The sequence below is a fragment of the Lotus japonicus genome, chromosome 1 (assembly GCF_012489685.1).
Source record: "Lotus japonicus ecotype B-129 chromosome 1, LjGifu_v1.2".
Taxonomy (NCBI): Eukaryota; Viridiplantae; Streptophyta; class Magnoliopsida; order Fabales; family Fabaceae; genus Lotus; species Lotus japonicus.
The window spans coordinates 54,731,740-54,748,460 of NC_080041.1; the positions used below are offsets into that span (position 1 = coordinate 54,731,740).

The window sequence follows — 16,721 nt, forward strand, 5'->3', positions numbered from 1 at the left end:
GGTCGATCCTAACCGTGCGGTCGATCATATCCCCCGTCGAATGCCCGAGGCACCCGAAGGCACCTTTCACGAATAAATGCATGAGTGCAATATGGTTAGCCAAACAACGACCGTCCTCACCAGGATACGCGTGTCTAGTTAGAGTATATTGTCCCTACGGTACCCGAAGGTATACTGTACCCGAAGGTATATTGTACCCGAAGGTATACTGTACCCGAAGGTATATTGTGGTCATTGACCAAAAACTTGCTTAATCAGCAAAAGTGTTAGAGTTTATTGGCTCTACTGTACCCTAAGGTAAATGTCGATTCTGCGACAAAAGACAGATAAATATAAAAAGAGTGCAATCACCCTTGATGACTTCTTGAGTCATTTGACTCATCAAATTTCGATGGTCAAAAACTGCTCAGCGAGCGAAAGAGTACCAATGTACTTAGAAACTTATAGTCCCCTGGCTTGTCTTTTAGATAGTCAACCAAATAAACTGCTCATCGAGCGAAGAGTACTTATGTACTTGGAAACATATAGTTCCCCGACTTATCCCTTTAGATAGTCGAACCATAAAACTGCTCATCGAGCAAAAGAGTATAAACATACTCAGAAACTTATGAGTTTCCCCAAAACTTGGATTCGGCGACACTTCTCATTTTGCAAAACTAGTATCCAAGCCCTAAGCTTTTATCTGAGATTGTTATCATTATTTAAAGAGTTCATATGTTGTTTAGTAAATTATAAATTTTCCTTGAAAATTAGTTTTCATTTATGTTTATCTCTAATCTTATGAGTTTAAAAGATCCCATCGTCCCAAGTAACTCCCAGAAAAGGTCTCGATCCACTAAAATAATAATATGGGTCCGAACCTCGGTTTGTCCCGTCAAATTTTCCAAAATCTCATCATGAGTATGGCATAGCTACCTGTTTTCCCACACTCTGACGTACAACAGATATATGTATAATTGCACAACCAAGTTAGCACAATCTAACAATCATGGCACATATATCAACACATCCTAAGATTAACCATTTAGCACATAGCATGTGAATCAATCAACAATCAATCAAAGCGATAAGAAAATGGAGACACACGTCTCAATTAGTTCACTCGGCCGAAGCCTCCGGAAAACATTTCTCAGTCAATCAACAATCAAGTGCATAAACAATAAACCAAGTCAAATTGATCGACGCCTAAAACATTAGCTAGCAAGGTATATTGCCCTCACCTCTAGTTCCTCCAGAATCACGGTGTAGGTCACGCTCCCAAGATTGCTCAGTCGAGCACAAGGTTTCCACAAACGAACCTTAGAGCAAACAAAGCAAGAATCAATCAAATTAAGTCGATACAATCGAAACAATACTAACTAACGTTAGACAAAGCTCAAGAAGCTTCAGAGTACAACATTTAGGCACGAATGGAAGGGGTTTCCCCGAATGGATGAGTTTTGACTCGATTCAAGTTTTGTACAAAAACACTTTATTCGCTAAAACGTGCATAACTCGAGCTACAGAACTTGGAATGACACGAAACCAAAGCCAAAATTTCGACAACGGAGAGAGCACCGCTATAGCTCAGGCTATACAGACCAAAAAATTATTTTTGGACACAGCCCTACTGAAGCAAGTTTCGGCCACCCTCAAAAATAGGGCTTCCCAAACTTTTTCTTCGATCGAATTTAATTCCTAGGTATTCTTAGGCGATATCTAGGCCAAGGAAACTCTGAGAAAAATTATCGGATGGAAAACTAACACAGGGGTATTTTGGTCAGTGTTTTTAGCCCGAAAACTCAAAGTCGGAATTTTGAAAAATAAATTTGATGAGCGTGTTCCTAACGACATTTATAGCAAGTAATCCTACTGACGCTAAGCTTAGTCAGGAGTTTTTTTTTAAAAAAGCGAAGCTTTTACCCAAAAATGGGTTTTACCAGAAAATTGGATCTCTGCGACGATTCGGCGAAATGTTATCCGCTAGAAATGCTCTTGGGTTAGTAGAGAATAAGTTTAGACACTGAAATCAAGTTATTTGGACAGTTTTACAAAAAGCTCAAAACTTTGAGCACAGAAAGACATAGAGAAAAGCGATAAAATTTACAATCAGAGGTAAGGATAAACATCAGTACCTCGAGATCTACGCGTAGCAACTGACAGTGCGACGATCAGTCAAGAAACGACGAAACAGTGTCGGAATCTCCACTTCCTCCTTGCTCACGGCCAGCCAAGGGGAAAAGAGAAAGGAGATCAAATAATAATTTGTGGTTTGTGTGTGTATATTTACGATGATGAGGGAGTTGTGTGGATGCAACAAGAAGAAAATTGAAAACGGAAAGAGAGAAGAGTAAGGCATGGAAGTATGCTGCCAGTGGGAGAAGAAAAAAAATGAAAGGAAGGAAAGAATGAATGAAGTGTGCCGTGAGTGAGGGAGAGATAAGGTCGAGAATAAATATAAGTGGAGGAGGAGCAAAGACACATAATAAAATGGTAATTATCGGTACGAATTGATTTAGACACTGTAGGATTTAACTCGTAGAGTTAAGAGAAAAATATAAGGATGATATATTATTATCCTAATAATTATGAGGAACTTTATGAAATAATAAAATATAAATTTGGATCACTTTAAGCAAATTAAAATGATTCATGGACAAGAAATAAGTAAAAATTGAGCTAAAGAATAATTTTGAGACATTTAGAATAAATATGACGTTGTCATATTGTGCATCTAAGCTAAGTGTCGCTCCAAGAAAGGACGATACTTGCATCGGGTTCATTTAAGTGAGAAAATGACTTGAACACAGTCTGCTTCAAAATATGCGGCAAAACTTCCTTCTGAAAAAAGATTCGAAACATCGAAAGAAATCGGTACACATGTGTGGAATCTTCATTTGAAGCTCCAAATAGAAAAAGTCTTCATCGACAGTTTATTTTAAGGTTCTTGAGCTATCAGGGATTTAGTTTCGGCAAACTTCCGAGAATTAGAATCGGACGTTCGTACACTCCAGGGCTTCGTGTCGAAATGCTTGACATGGAAAGGAATAAGAGAAATTTTTATATTTCTCTGAAGATTTTTGGAATTAGTTTCTATAGTGCTTTTTAAGAGTAAATTAGTCGTTTACTAATGCTCTTGCCCTAGGCATAAGCAAATAAGACTCGCACTATAACTTATATCGATTCTAATACTATTCTTAGCCTTTTCCTGAACTTTCTCCTTCATAAATTCATTCCATTTGATAACCACTTGTTTAGTTTTCCTTCACGTTACATTGAACCTAATCGTGAATAGAAATTCCATCAATTTATTCTAAACTTAAAAACTTGGGTCTCAAACTCTTGAAAACACCCAGGGGTGCAAGGTCGATATTTGGATGGAAGTGCTTGACCTGAGCTTTGCAAATTAGGAAGCCGCGGATACGTTCGTTGGCTGTCGCGAAAGCAGCTTCTCTCCTTATCTGCTCCTCCAAGGCGATGGCCTGGGCATCCTTCTCTGCCAAGAGTTTGCATTTCGATTCCAAATCTGACCGGGCCTCTGCAAGTAACTCACCTTTGGCCGCCAGCCCTTCGCGCAGATCGGAAATCTCCTTATCTCTGGCAGCAAGGTTTAACTCCTGAGAAGCAATAGTGGCCTCCTTGGCACTAAGGTCTTTGCGGAGTCCCTCAACCTGGTTCTCAAGTTCCATCTCCTTCTCGTCTGCGGCGGCCTTTGCAATCGTCGCTTCTGCGAGTTTTTTCTGCATCTTCTTTGTCTTATCCACCTCAGTGGCCAACTGGGCAGAAAACTTGGAGCAGGTCTCGTTGGCTTGAAGGTTGATGGAATGCAGCTTTTCCACCTCTTGGCGAAGCCCCGCAACTCCACTGAGGGGCCAAGCCTGTCAAGCCACCTGGGCGAACAGACAGTCGGCGCGAAGAAGACTTGACACAGCTTCTTGGGCCACCTCTTGCGGGTTTTGGCTGGGCACTTCCCTCAATTTCTCAAGGTAAGGATGAGAGAGTAAAAAGGAGAAGGGATCGGCAGAAGAGCTGCTAGAGGGGTCCTTTGGGTGGTCTGAGGGAAGCTCTTCTTCCTCGCCGCCAACCCTAGGAGAGTTAGGAGGAGGTGAATCGTGAGTAGTCTGGACGGGCGGAGGAGACAGCGGGCGGTCAGTGGACGGAGGCTGCTGGCCCGCCATTGAGTCCAAGGGGCGAGAAATATCCACGGCAGGGGAAGTGTCCGCCTCACCCTGGTGATCGGGCACCAAGGAGTCACGTGTACTATCCGGGACAGCCGGGGCGCACGCAATGGATCCCTCGCCCGTGACAGTCAGAGGTGCAACCCGAGAGCCTGTCTCGCCCAGCTTCTTTTTCTTGGGAGAGCCCTCGCTTATCGGCGAGCTTTGCCTTTTCTCTCCAACTTGGGCCGGAGAGGGTACCTAAACGTTCCCGGAGAGGAAGGCCTCCAGCAGTTCGGAAGTAGAAAACTTCATGTTCCCTGAAAAGCAAAGGAAAGAGTCATCAGAAGCGAAGAGATTAAGAGGAAGGTGTCAAGAGGACGGTAAAGGGAAAACCTAATCGAGGAAACAGTTTGGATCCTGGGGAAACACTGAGTAGGTAAGTGCAACTGAAAAGGTCAGTGCAACTGAAAAGAGCGCGTCTCGAGAGAATTGGATGTGGTTTTGGGACACTGTGTCCAGAAAAGAGGGAAAAAGGGCCTTCCCATCCTTCTGTGTAAATGACAAGGGGTAAGCAGGGTGGACGATGACCCGGAAATACCGGTGAGCCAGGCAAGATTCGGAGCCAACCTGGTGGGGGGCAAATCATTCGCGGCTCGGCCGGAGCACCAGGATGACCCAGCCATGGGTCTCCAGAGATCGGGAATCTACTTCGAAGAAAAAAGAAAAGAGGGCAGAGGATGGAACCACATCAACGCTGCGGCAGAGAATTTCGAAGCACTTCAGCTAAGCCCAGGAGCAAGGGTGAAGTTGACAAGGAGAAACGTTAATATCACATAGCACTTGGGTTAGAAAGGGTGAAAAGGGAAGTTTAACACCAAGATCAAGAAACAAGTATTCGTATACAAAGAACAAGTGGGAATACTTGGGGTCGTTAAACACACGGTGTTGCCAAGGGCGATCTTGCTCTTGGCAGCCGGAAGTACGAAGGAGGCCCTCTAATAGCGGGTAACTGCAAAGCCCACCAGCCATGTGGGCAAGGTCCAAAAGGGATCCGCTAGTAGAGAGCTCCGATGGTTGGTCAAGAACTCCCTGATCAGGAGCCTCGGAGATGGGGGAAGGAAGAGTGGCAAAGGTTGCCAAGCGATGGGCTTTGATCTCCTCCACGGAGGAAAGGGCCCCGCCGGAAGGCATCGTAAAAATAGAAGGAGAAAGAGAGGATAAGAAACTAACCAGGAAATGACTGTGAGAGGAGGAGCAAGAGGGGTTGGAGCTTTAAGTTCGCAAGATCAGCAAGGGGAACCGGAGCGTGTGAGAGTCAGGAATGAATATGGGACCAATTGTAAGGGACTCTCAGCTCATTTGAGAAATAACAAGCTGGAATTCAGTTACTTTCTCTCTCTAAGCGGTTACACTCTCATTCTCTCTAGGAATCTCACATCATGTTCCTTGCACCTTAGGTACTATACCTCATCTCAATGTTCATGATGGAACAGAGTTGTTCCCGAAACTCCACACAAGAAACACGCAACTACCAACCCAGCTATAATGCAGCAGAAAACGTCAGCCATCTCCATCAAACAACTAGGCCATAATGTCTGGGCAAAACCGCGATTTAAGGCTTCCCAAAACTACAAGTGCAGGGAACACATGGGCAGAAACACAAACCAAAAACCATCACGAAGAACATCCCTGGCCTCTCCCCCAAGTTTAGAGTAGCAGTGAGAAGTCACATCCCACCACCAGAGGGCCACTCCACTGGTCCAACCTTCCCTTCAGCAAAGTGAAGCAATCAACCTTCCCTGCTTCTGAATTGGGTCCGTATATGGTGACTACCATACATGACTGGTCATCCCTCAAGAGTTTCATCATAGTACCAAGCATTCTTCAGTCTTTGAGTACCTCCTACACCTTCAGCCTAGAGCTTTTCCACAGCGAAATGAGACCTCCCTGCGGTCCCTACTGCCGGTACAACATCGCGCACAAGGTTCAGAGAATTAGCAAAGCACAAAATTTCCTTCTCTCTAGAAGCCCCCAAATTTGATTCCTGTAGCAGAACAAGAACAAGACTAGCCTTCTTGACCTCCTCCTTGACTGCCCTCCGCTTCTCTGCTCCTCCTAACCCTCTGACATCCTAGAGACCAACCTTCCACCCTGCATTGTGCTTCAGGAAGAAGAAGAAGAAGGACATATTTGAAGTAGCTCATCCACTAAGCCTCCCCTAAACTTCTAATCTCTCTGCTCGCACTTTTTATTATTCTAACCTGAAAATTTGCTTCGTTGCCATGATTTGGCTTTTTATGCATTAATGCTTCATTGTTTGTTCCTACTGTTTGTCATGTCATGCCTTATCATTTTAATAATATATAAGGCTCATCCACCAAAGTGAGTCATATTGCAACTTAAATGACACATGTTTTTCTCCTATTGGTGGTTACAATGATTTTCCAAATGTTTAATTTTCATTGGTCCATATTGATGATTTTTCATTGGTCCAATTTGATAACTCAAAAATTGAGAGATTTTTTAACAATTAAAAAATATCAATAACAAACTCAATTTACTCCCTAGTTGTTTAAATATTTTTTTGGTACATCGGAAAATACTAATTGTTTAAATTTGAAAACTGAACAATAATTATCAATGATGTATTCTTTTTTTTTTTTAACGTTGTCAATGATGTATTCAAAACAATAATTATTACGGCATCTTAATATCTCATCCCTGTATTAGTTATTCAATTATAATTCCAATAAAAGTTATTATTGATACTTATTAATTAATTTCAAAATTCTGAAACAAATTGAGAAATTTAAATCTGAAAATTAATTTTATTTGGAATATTTTTTAAATATATCAAATATTTTATAAATATTTTATAAGCTGATATAGAAAATATCTATATATATATGAAAATAATGTTTCCTTCTAGAAGCCTATGTCACATGGCACCCCAAAATTCTTTCAGTTTCCCTCCAAGAAAAAAAATCCTTCTTTTTTTTTCCAACATAAAACCACATGACTCACATAATTATTGTTATCTAATTTAATTTTCAGATTTCTTTGATAAACTTAAAATAGAAACAATTACAAAACACATGCCTAACATTCAAAAAATTAAACAATACGGATTGAAAATAATTTTTTTATTAAACAATACGGATTCAAAAAAAAATTTTAGGAATGAAACACATGCCTAACATACAAAACCCATATTCTTTTTTATTAATTTTTTTTACATCAAATCTATAAATATTAACCCAGCTTTTTTTTATACAAAATAACTACAACACAGCTGTTAAAATAAAAATCTCATGATGTTTTAACAGTATAAATAAATAGTGCAAAATTATAAGTTCAACCCCATGTTTAACACTATTTATTTGCAAAAAAAATAAAACACAGCTTTTAAAATAATACCAAAGAAAAGATGATTTGCAATACAAGTATATTAAAAAAATTCATTCAAATAATTTTAAAAAAATTTCTATTTAAAAAAAAACTATTATTTTTTTTAATTTAAACCGCCATTGTTCATTCGGTCAAAATCATAAAGTTTGTACATAAATTATAAATGTTTTCCTATTTTTAATAACCATCAATCCTAAAATTGATTGCATCATATGAAAAGAAGGTTTTCTTCTAGAAATCTATGACACATGGCACCTCCAAAGTTATCCATTTTCCCTCCAAGAAAAAAAACCAATCTACTTTTTTGTCACAACATTCAATCATAACTCACCTTAATTATTGTGGTCTAATTTATTACATTTTAATTTTCAGTTTTCTTTTATAACCATAATTTTGAAAACATTGCAAAAATAATGCCTAACACTCATTGAATTAAATAATACGAAAATAAAGATTTGAAAATAATAATTGCATAATTTTTTTAAATATTAAATAAATAATGAAAAATTATACATTTAACAATTATATGAAATTAAGAATTTGAACATTTTAATTGAATAAGGTCTTAAAAAAACTGATATTTACGAAAAAATAGCATGAAATCCAGATTTGTTTTTACAAATATTATCAAAAAAACAAAAATATTAAAAAAATAATTCATTAATTTAAAAAATAAACATATATTAATGAAAAAAAATATTGACATTCATATGTCATTTTTTATATATATTAAAATACAGCTATATTAAAAAAAGTCATTCAAATTTCAATTTTTTTCCTATTTTAAACAACCATTAAAACAATCATTATTAGGTTTCTCCATACTCATTATTAAGTTTCTTCAATCACTACATAAATTTCAAATTTTTTCCTATTTTAAACAACCATTAATGCACGTACAAAAAAAAACGTTAATGCTAAAATTGATTGAATTATATGAAATTAAGAATTTGAACATTTTAATTGAATAAGGTCTTAAAAAAACTGATATTTACGAAAAAATAGCATGAAATCCAGATTTGTTTTTACAAATATTATCAAAAAACAAAAATAATAAAATGATAATTCATTAATTTAAAAAATAAACATATATTAATGAAAAAAATATTGACATTCATATGTCGTTTTTTATATATATTAAAATACAGCTATATTAAAAAAAGTCATTCAAATTTCAAATTTTTTTCCTATTTTAAACAACCATTAAAACAATCATTATTAGGTTTCTCCATACTCATTATTAAGTTTCTCCAATCACTACATAAATTTCAAATTTTTTCCTATTTTAAACAACCATTAATGCACGTACAAAAAAAAACGTTAATGCTAAAATTGATTGAATTATATGAAATTAAGAATTTGAACATTTTAATTGAATAAGGTCTTAAAAAAACTGATATTTACGAAAAAATAGCATGAAATCCAGATTTGTTTTTACAAATATTATCAAAAAACAAAAATAATAAAATAATAATTCATTAATTTAAAAAATAAACATATATTAATGAAAAAAATATTGACATTCATATGTCGTTTTTTATATATATTAAAATACAGCTATATTAAAAAAAGTCATTCAAATTTCAAATTTTTTTCCTATTTTAAACAACCATTAAAACAATCATTATTAGGTTTCTCCATACTCATTATTAAATTTCTCCAATCACTACATAAATTTCAATTTTTTTCCTATTTTAAACAACCATTAATGCACGTTCAAAAAAAAAACGTTAATGCTAAAATTGATTGAATAGCTTTTAAAAATAATAATTGAATATTGTAATAAAATATTAAATAAATAATGAAAAGATATAAATTATAGATTTAAAAATTATATGAAATTAAGGATTTGAACATTATAATTGAATAATGTTTTTAAAAAAAAATGATATTAACGAAATTGACATGATCCTCCTGGATGCTAAGGTTTATTTACAAACAAATTCATGCCCTTGCGGTTTTGTAGATATGAGCATGTTGATCTGTTTTAAAAAAAAAAACAATCTTTCATCCATATTTTTTTTAACGAAAATCCAACAATTTCCAGGGTGACAAGATTCAGGCTACAGTGTGGAGCAGCCACGTTGTAAAATTTGAGTCAGCCTTATGGGTTTAGCTTCGCACCATATGGTTCAATATTTGAAAATCTTAAAGAGGACGAGGAATTGATCGGTATGTGTAAAAAGTATTTGTATTTTTTAAATAAATATAGAGATCATCACTTTTAATATTTTGATGCAGACGCCATAGGTGTTGTCGTAGCCAAATGATAACTATCAGACTTCAAGAAAGAAGTTACTACAGTCAGTCAACTATATTGTTGTTGATTTGGATGCTCTAGAGTAAGTATTATATTTAAAATTTCCTTCAATTTTTTAAATTTAAACACTATATATTCATTTTATCAATTAAATTATAGCGGAAGTGAAATCCTAAGGTGTACACTGTGGGAAGATTTTGCTCAACAATTTTTACAATATGTTGCTGAAGGACACGATGGTCCAGTGGTTCTTATTCTGCAGTTGGCTAAAATGAAAATGTACAAAGGTACTGACATATATTACTAAAAAATTCGTATTTTATTTATTAGTAAATACTTGGGTGTGTAGGATTATATCTTCCAAGGCGAGTCTTCAGCCATTGACAATTATATGTTGCTCTATCTAGAGTAAAAAACAAACAAGGGCTACAGATCCTAATAGAAAATCATGATGATCTACCTTCTGACAAAACAATTCATGTTGTGTACGAGAGAGTATTTTCAAATATAACACTATAAGGTATGGTTTATAGAGTACTATAGATTCATTTACATTCGGTATTATAAATAATTTATGTGTTAATATGTTAATTCTAACATGTAAAATATTTTTGGGTGTTTAGGTGGGTTGTATATTATATTTTTTCATGCATTATCTGAGTTTAATAGGTTCAGGGAAGGAAGAACAACTGTAAGTAATAACGTACATGATTCTTTGTATTATAGTCATATAGTTTTTTTTTTGATAGACAAATGTTAGTGGTTAGTTGTTAGTAAGTTAGAAAATCCCTTCAAATTTCCCTTCCAGGATTCGAACCTTGGACCTTCCCCTCCCCAACCCTTATGTCCCCTAACTCTTACCACTTGAGCTAACTCTCGGTGACATTATAGGCATATAGTATTCTATGAAAATAGTATTAATTGTTCTTTTTACTAAATAAATATTACAAAATTCACTTAATTATATTGGATGTGAATTTATGCAGGTCAAGAAAGCATGCACGAAGCAACAAGGGATTTGTGTCAGAAGATTCTGGATCGCTGTCTTATGTGCAGTTCATGTTTTACACCGCAATTCCGCTCCTTGCTGTTGTTTATGAATGAAGACCATTTGTTAATCTTTTTTAGTATTACACAATAATCTAACCATTGGTTTCATCAGCCTTTCAATTTCCACTTCAAGACTTTAGACATTACGCTTGAGTACATTTATGTATGCATGTTTACAGTATCTATCATTCAGATTGAGTGCTTTTATTGAAGGAAAACAAATTGAAAATAAGAACTCATTGAACTAAAAATAAAGAAACAGAAAGATCACCTGTTTTACTGCTCTTGAACTTGCACCAGAAACTCAATTCTTGATCATCCTTTTCTGCCTCCTATCAACAGTATTTTCCACCATGTCCTCAAGAGCCATCATTTTCCTTCCATGTTTTTGTATATTAGACACATCATAGGTGGAGGAAGTGAAACTTGGTTAAAAGCATAAAAAAAAATTGAGCGAAGCACAGCCATTCAACAGGCTGCTTAAGGCTGTTCATATTTTATAAGCACAAAATGAATGAAATAAAGAAAACGCATGGAAGTAAGAAGCATGAAGAAATTAAGAAGACAAATTGATCTGTTGGAGAAAAAGAGATGGACATGGCGTAATCATTCTCTCATTTTTCCAAGTCTTTTGGGTCTCACCAAATATAAACCAAGCAATACATTTTTTTTGGGTAAGCAAAATTGTATTGAAACAAAACCAGTTCCAAGCTAGAGAATCCATGGAAGAAAGAAATGGTGCAGGTTTTGGGGCTGATGAATTTTACGATTGAGAGAAACATAGGGTAAAAATGTCGATTCTGGAAAATGCTGATGGAAGATAAAAGGATGAGCTTTTTGGGGCCATTTTGTAATGTGAGAGAGAAATCATAATGAAAAAAAAATGTTCAGATAAAATAAAATACATTTTTTTTTAATGGAAAAAAGAACATTAAAACAGGGACGAAGGTTGTTGAACAACTATAGACAAGATATAATTGAATTGAATTGTCTTTTTTTTTTAAAAAGAAATTTGGTGGTCAATGAGTTAATCTATCTAAGATATAAGAATTTAATTTCAAAAAAACATTTGGCATCCTTAATATTATATCTTCTACCTTTCGAAATAAAATTATCTCTCACTTATTCATTTAACAAAAAAAGTTATTCCTCTTATATTTTATTTCACAACTTTATAGTTTAAAATTCAAATGAATTAAAAACAGATTTTGACTTTAAACGTTGAGTGAATTTAAGTATTTTAAAAAAATTCTTAATTTCTTTCATAATTAATTAACTAAAATTTTAGGTTAATTAATACAAAATATTCACTATCAAGAATATATATTTGAACCATTTGTTAAAAACATATTTACTAAAAAGATAAAAAAACATTATAAATATGGTTAAATGGTTAAGTATGTATGCCAAAATTTAAGTAAATAAATACTTCAGTTTGGTTTGGATCGGTTCGATTTTGAACATGGGAAGAAAATATCGATTTTTGCGGTTTTCGGTTTTTTTGGTTTTGATTTTTTTGTATCGGTTTGAGCTATTTTAATTGGTTTGGTTCCGTTATGAACATCCCTATTTCATGATTTTAATTATATATTGTTCACCCCTTTTTTAAATTATGAATGGGAAAGACGGAAATCCTTCCATTTATCTGCTTGGATTGATAAAATGGATTTTTCCTCCATCGTCCCTGGTAGCCGGTAGTTACCAAAGGTATGATTAAAGAATCAAAGACAACTTTTCAAAAAAAAAAGCCAAAGACAAAAGACTAAAAAGGGGAACGGGTTCAAACTTAAAAGTAATAGTCACGTGAGACTTTATTCAAAAATAAGAGAAGTCTTTGGATCTAAATAATTTTGGTAAATTATATATTATTTTGGTTTATTTAATTTGGGGATTTATTCCTATGATTTGATTTGAGTTTTATTAGAAGTGGGGTTTATTTTTTTATTACATATTGATTTCTCTTTGAAATTAAATTTTTGAATCAAAATATATATTATTATTATTATTTATATTGTTATTATAAATAGAAATATTGATACGAAAAATGATCAATCGAATATTAATAATTAGACATGTATTAAAAAATTAAAAATACTGATTTAATTTAATGTATATACAAATTTTTTAGTGAATCTAAGTCTTATCAGTTAAAAAAATTGAATTTTTTTATATTTAAATAGGTAAAAATTTATGGTAGATTAATACACAATTATCAATATTAAGAACATATAGTTGAAACAATTATTAAGATATATTTACTAAAAAGATACAAAATATAATATTACACGAAACTTAAATTGTAAATAACAAAAGTCACATGTGCAGGGCACGGGTAATTCCGCTAGTTTTATATGTAAAATAGGAAACTGCAAATTTAGGATTGGAGATTAAGTTTTTTTTTGAAAGAACTAAATAACTAATTATAAATAATTTTAAAAATTAAAATTTAAGAAACTTTTTCTTTTGCAAGAGAAAACGATATCATATAGGAAAAGAGGTCAGTATAAATAAAAGTTAAATTTAAAATTTAAATTTCATTATGAATTAAAGTTTTACAACTCAGTAGTAGTCAGTACAACAAAAAATACTTTATTTTCACGGTAGTTTACATTTCATTTCACGTTTTATGATTAAAATAAATTATTACCATAAATAGAATAAAAAGCATTAATTTTTTTTTAAATTATTCCTAGTAATTATATTTTTTTTTTGAAACACTATAATAATTATATTATAAACATAATAAACTTTATATACTTTTTTTAGGGGCAACGTTATATACTTTAAAAAGCCTTTTATAGTAACGTTTTTTTTTTTGAAATAATTTTATAGTAACGTTATACTAACATTAATTATTTATACTTTTTAAAAAAAAATTACTTACTTATAGACATTATTTAAAAATATTTAATTGATTTTTCTACACGAGTAACTATACTTCTATTTTAATTAAAATTAAAATGGAAGGTAATCATTGGTAGTATAATTGAGTAAGTGTTCGAACAAAATCTAACACAATTGATAGATAGCTGAACTACTTAAGCATTTAGTTCAGAGTTTGATCCCTAAACAATGCATATGGAAAATGATTTATTAAAAGGGACTCACCCATTTAACATAATCTCATAACGTTAGAGAGATACCTTGAGAAAAATTGAGTGTCAAGGTAAAACATTTTTATTCTATAAAAATTAAACCATTTAATCAATTATTCATTAAATAAAAAATTAGTATTCAAATATTTTCAATATTTTTACGTTATAATTAATTAAATTACTAAAAAGAAACAGCACTGAAAGAAGAAAAGAAAGTGACATTTGATTTTTTTTTTTAACTGAAACACTCAAGGGGTAAGTTTGGTAAAAGAAAAAAGTCAAAAAGAAATTAATTGATATTAGGTTGTACCTTGAACTAAGAGTTCTACAAGGCTCATTAATGCTTTTTCGGAGGATTATACGACTCATTGTTTCGGAGGATATAGTAATCCTCTCTTTTTTCCACTCATTCACGATTTAAAATTGCATTGTGAGGAGAGGGTTCTGACTTTGTTCATTTGACTTTTCTTCAACTTTTCCAATTTTTAGAATATGAGATAACTCGGTGTCTTTCATTAATCAGTAACAAGAGTCTTGAATTATGGCCTTCATTTCCACTCATGAGATCTTAGAATAATCTTTTTACTAAAAAAATACTATTGTAAGGCCACTATGAGAGAGTACAAATTTAAAGATGATTGAAAGAGAGACAAGGAAATTTTTTTGAGGGTAGAGAGACAAGGAATTTGGTGTGTCGTTTAAAGGAAAGTACAATTTTTTATTTATTTAAAAGATAGTAAGTCAAGTATTATTCTCATATTGTTATGCAGTTTTTACTTATTTTTTCAAACTACGATCAAATAGAGATTTGGTTATATAACTTATTGGTTTGAATCTGAAGGACCGAATGCTTCTCTATTTGGTATGGTTTCACTCTTTGAGTCATGAATTTGCTTATGAGAACCATCCAGGAAAAGCACCAAGATTCTTAAACCTTCTTCTATTTGTACAAATAAGATTATGCATCTAACTTTTCTCAAACATTGAGTTTCTTGATTTCAGCCTCTCAACAGTCCGACTGTTAAACCATGGTTTCTGAATTTCATCCTCATATGAAGTATTTTTATTAATTTGATGCATATTATCGAAGAAGAAAAAAAACATATAAATGTTTGATGGCTTCAGATGACATTGATATGAATTTTGAGGAAGTTTTTTGCTTAATTATTTCTTCTTGGTATCTTTCTCATTTTAACTATAATAACAAAGCTATCCTCATGAAGTCTAGAGACATTTTTAGTATTAGTTAACTCTAATATTTAAATCATGTTTTTTATTTATATTGCTTGTTTAATTTTACTGTGTATATATCAATCTAATTTTCGCAGGTTATGTGATTTAATAAATAGTAATCAATACTTTTTCTTTACACCATCTAATACATATGCCCAAGGGAGTGATAAGAATAGAATAGTGAGAAACAAAGATATAATATGGAATATTGATAGAAAAATAAGAAAGAGATGGAGAGAAAAAGTAGGTGAATTTTTTTCTGAAAGGAGGTGAAAATTAAATTAAAGAAAAGTGAGTATATATATACTATAGTTAAACTTTTTTCTATCTAAGTTTCTAGTTTCTTTTTTTTTTGAAAATGAAAGAATTATTATTAATAGACCAACCATGAGCAAAAGATCCCAAGGCTGAAAAGAAAGTACAAGAAATTGTATCCCTCAAGCAACATAACATGTCAGGTAAACATGTGAGCTAAAACCCCAAAAGAAACCCCGCAACATGGCGAAGAACGAAATCTTAAGAATGAGCCTCATTAAAACCTTGCTAAGAAAAACCCAATGGGAAAAAACCTAACAAGGAAAAAGAGTACCACACCCCTAAGATCGCCAATTTTGCATCCCTTATAATAATAGTACACACAAAACTTCATGACAGCACTAGCAACGAATTTTAACTCCAACTTAAAATGACAACCAGCAGAGGCAAAACAGCAGCATCAATTTCATCCCAGTTCCATTAAAATTCGTGACAGCAGCCAACAGCAACAGCAAACAACAATTTCAACAACAGCAAATTCGTGATAGCATTAAGCAACAGCAGCAACACAGAACAACATCAGCAACAGAAAACACAGCATACAAAACTGACCACAGTAAATAACTATCAGCAACAACAACAAATACCAATAGCAACACAAGCACCAAAACCACCAAAATTCAGTAACAGCATCATCCAAAAAGCCCCTTCATACCAGCAGCAAAATTAACTCCGTTAAAATCAGATAAGATGCATAAAACCAAAATCCCCCCTTCATAAAAAAGTCTGGTCTCTAGTGCAAAATGGCATCAACGGAGATGGGGGTGATTTTGTCGTATTTGAGCCTCTAGTCCTCTAAGCATCAGAGCTTCTGACCCTCTAGGCTTCAAACCCAATTGCTTGCCAATCAACCAAGTTCGTTGGGCTCGCGTCGTCACTCTGTCCTCCCCCATAACTGGTTCCAACAAATCAATTGGCAAGGGTTTTGGCTTGTTCTTGCTACCTTTGGGGCGCCCACGTTGAGCGCTTTTCTGTGAAGAATTCGTTTGTGGGGTAGTCACCACGCTGGGAGTCGTAGGGGAAGCAGACTCGACACCGACAGGTGTGAATTGGTGCTGCCTCCCCTCTGGATTACGAGTGTCACACATAGGAGATGAAATTGTTGTTGTATGCGTGGTTAGTCTTACGATTTGATTTGGGGAGGTATGGACAAAGACATGAGAATTTTCACGTGTTGCCACTTCTAAACCAAACTCGTTATCTCCAAATTTTCGTTGAGCC

At 33.7% G+C, this 16,721-nt stretch overlaps 1 protein-coding gene across 1 annotated transcript; it reads left to right on the forward strand.

Annotated features, from left to right (window-relative positions):
- The first annotated feature begins 5,375 nt into the window (after positions 1 to 5,375).
- LOC130738741 (uncharacterized) lies at positions 5,376 to 10,948 on the forward strand. The gene is made up of 4 exons (XM_057590882.1): positions 5,376 to 5,447; positions 9,810 to 9,889; positions 9,967 to 10,094; positions 10,794 to 10,948. The coding sequence occupies exons 1-4, from the start codon at positions 5,376 to 5,378 to the stop codon at positions 10,946 to 10,948; spliced, it is 435 nt and encodes a 144-aa protein (XP_057446865.1).
- Positions 10,949 to 16,721: the final 5,773 nt, after the last annotated feature.

What these genes read in the sequence shown, in the direction of transcription:
- LOC130738741 (XM_057590882.1), top strand. Translation starts at nt 5,376, where the DNA reads ATGACTGTGAGAGGAGGAGCAAGAGGGGTTGGAGCTTTAAGTTCGCAA. An exon ending in AGCAAGGGGAACCGGAGCGT is followed by an intron (nt 5,448 to 9,809) that starts GTGAGAGTCAGG and finishes GTGTTGTCGTAG; the next exon opens with CCAAATGATAACTATCAGAC. An exon ending in TAAAATGAAAATGTACAAAG is followed by an intron (nt 10,095 to 10,793) that starts GTACTGACATAT and finishes GAATTTATGCAG; the next exon opens with GTCAAGAAAGCATGCACGAA.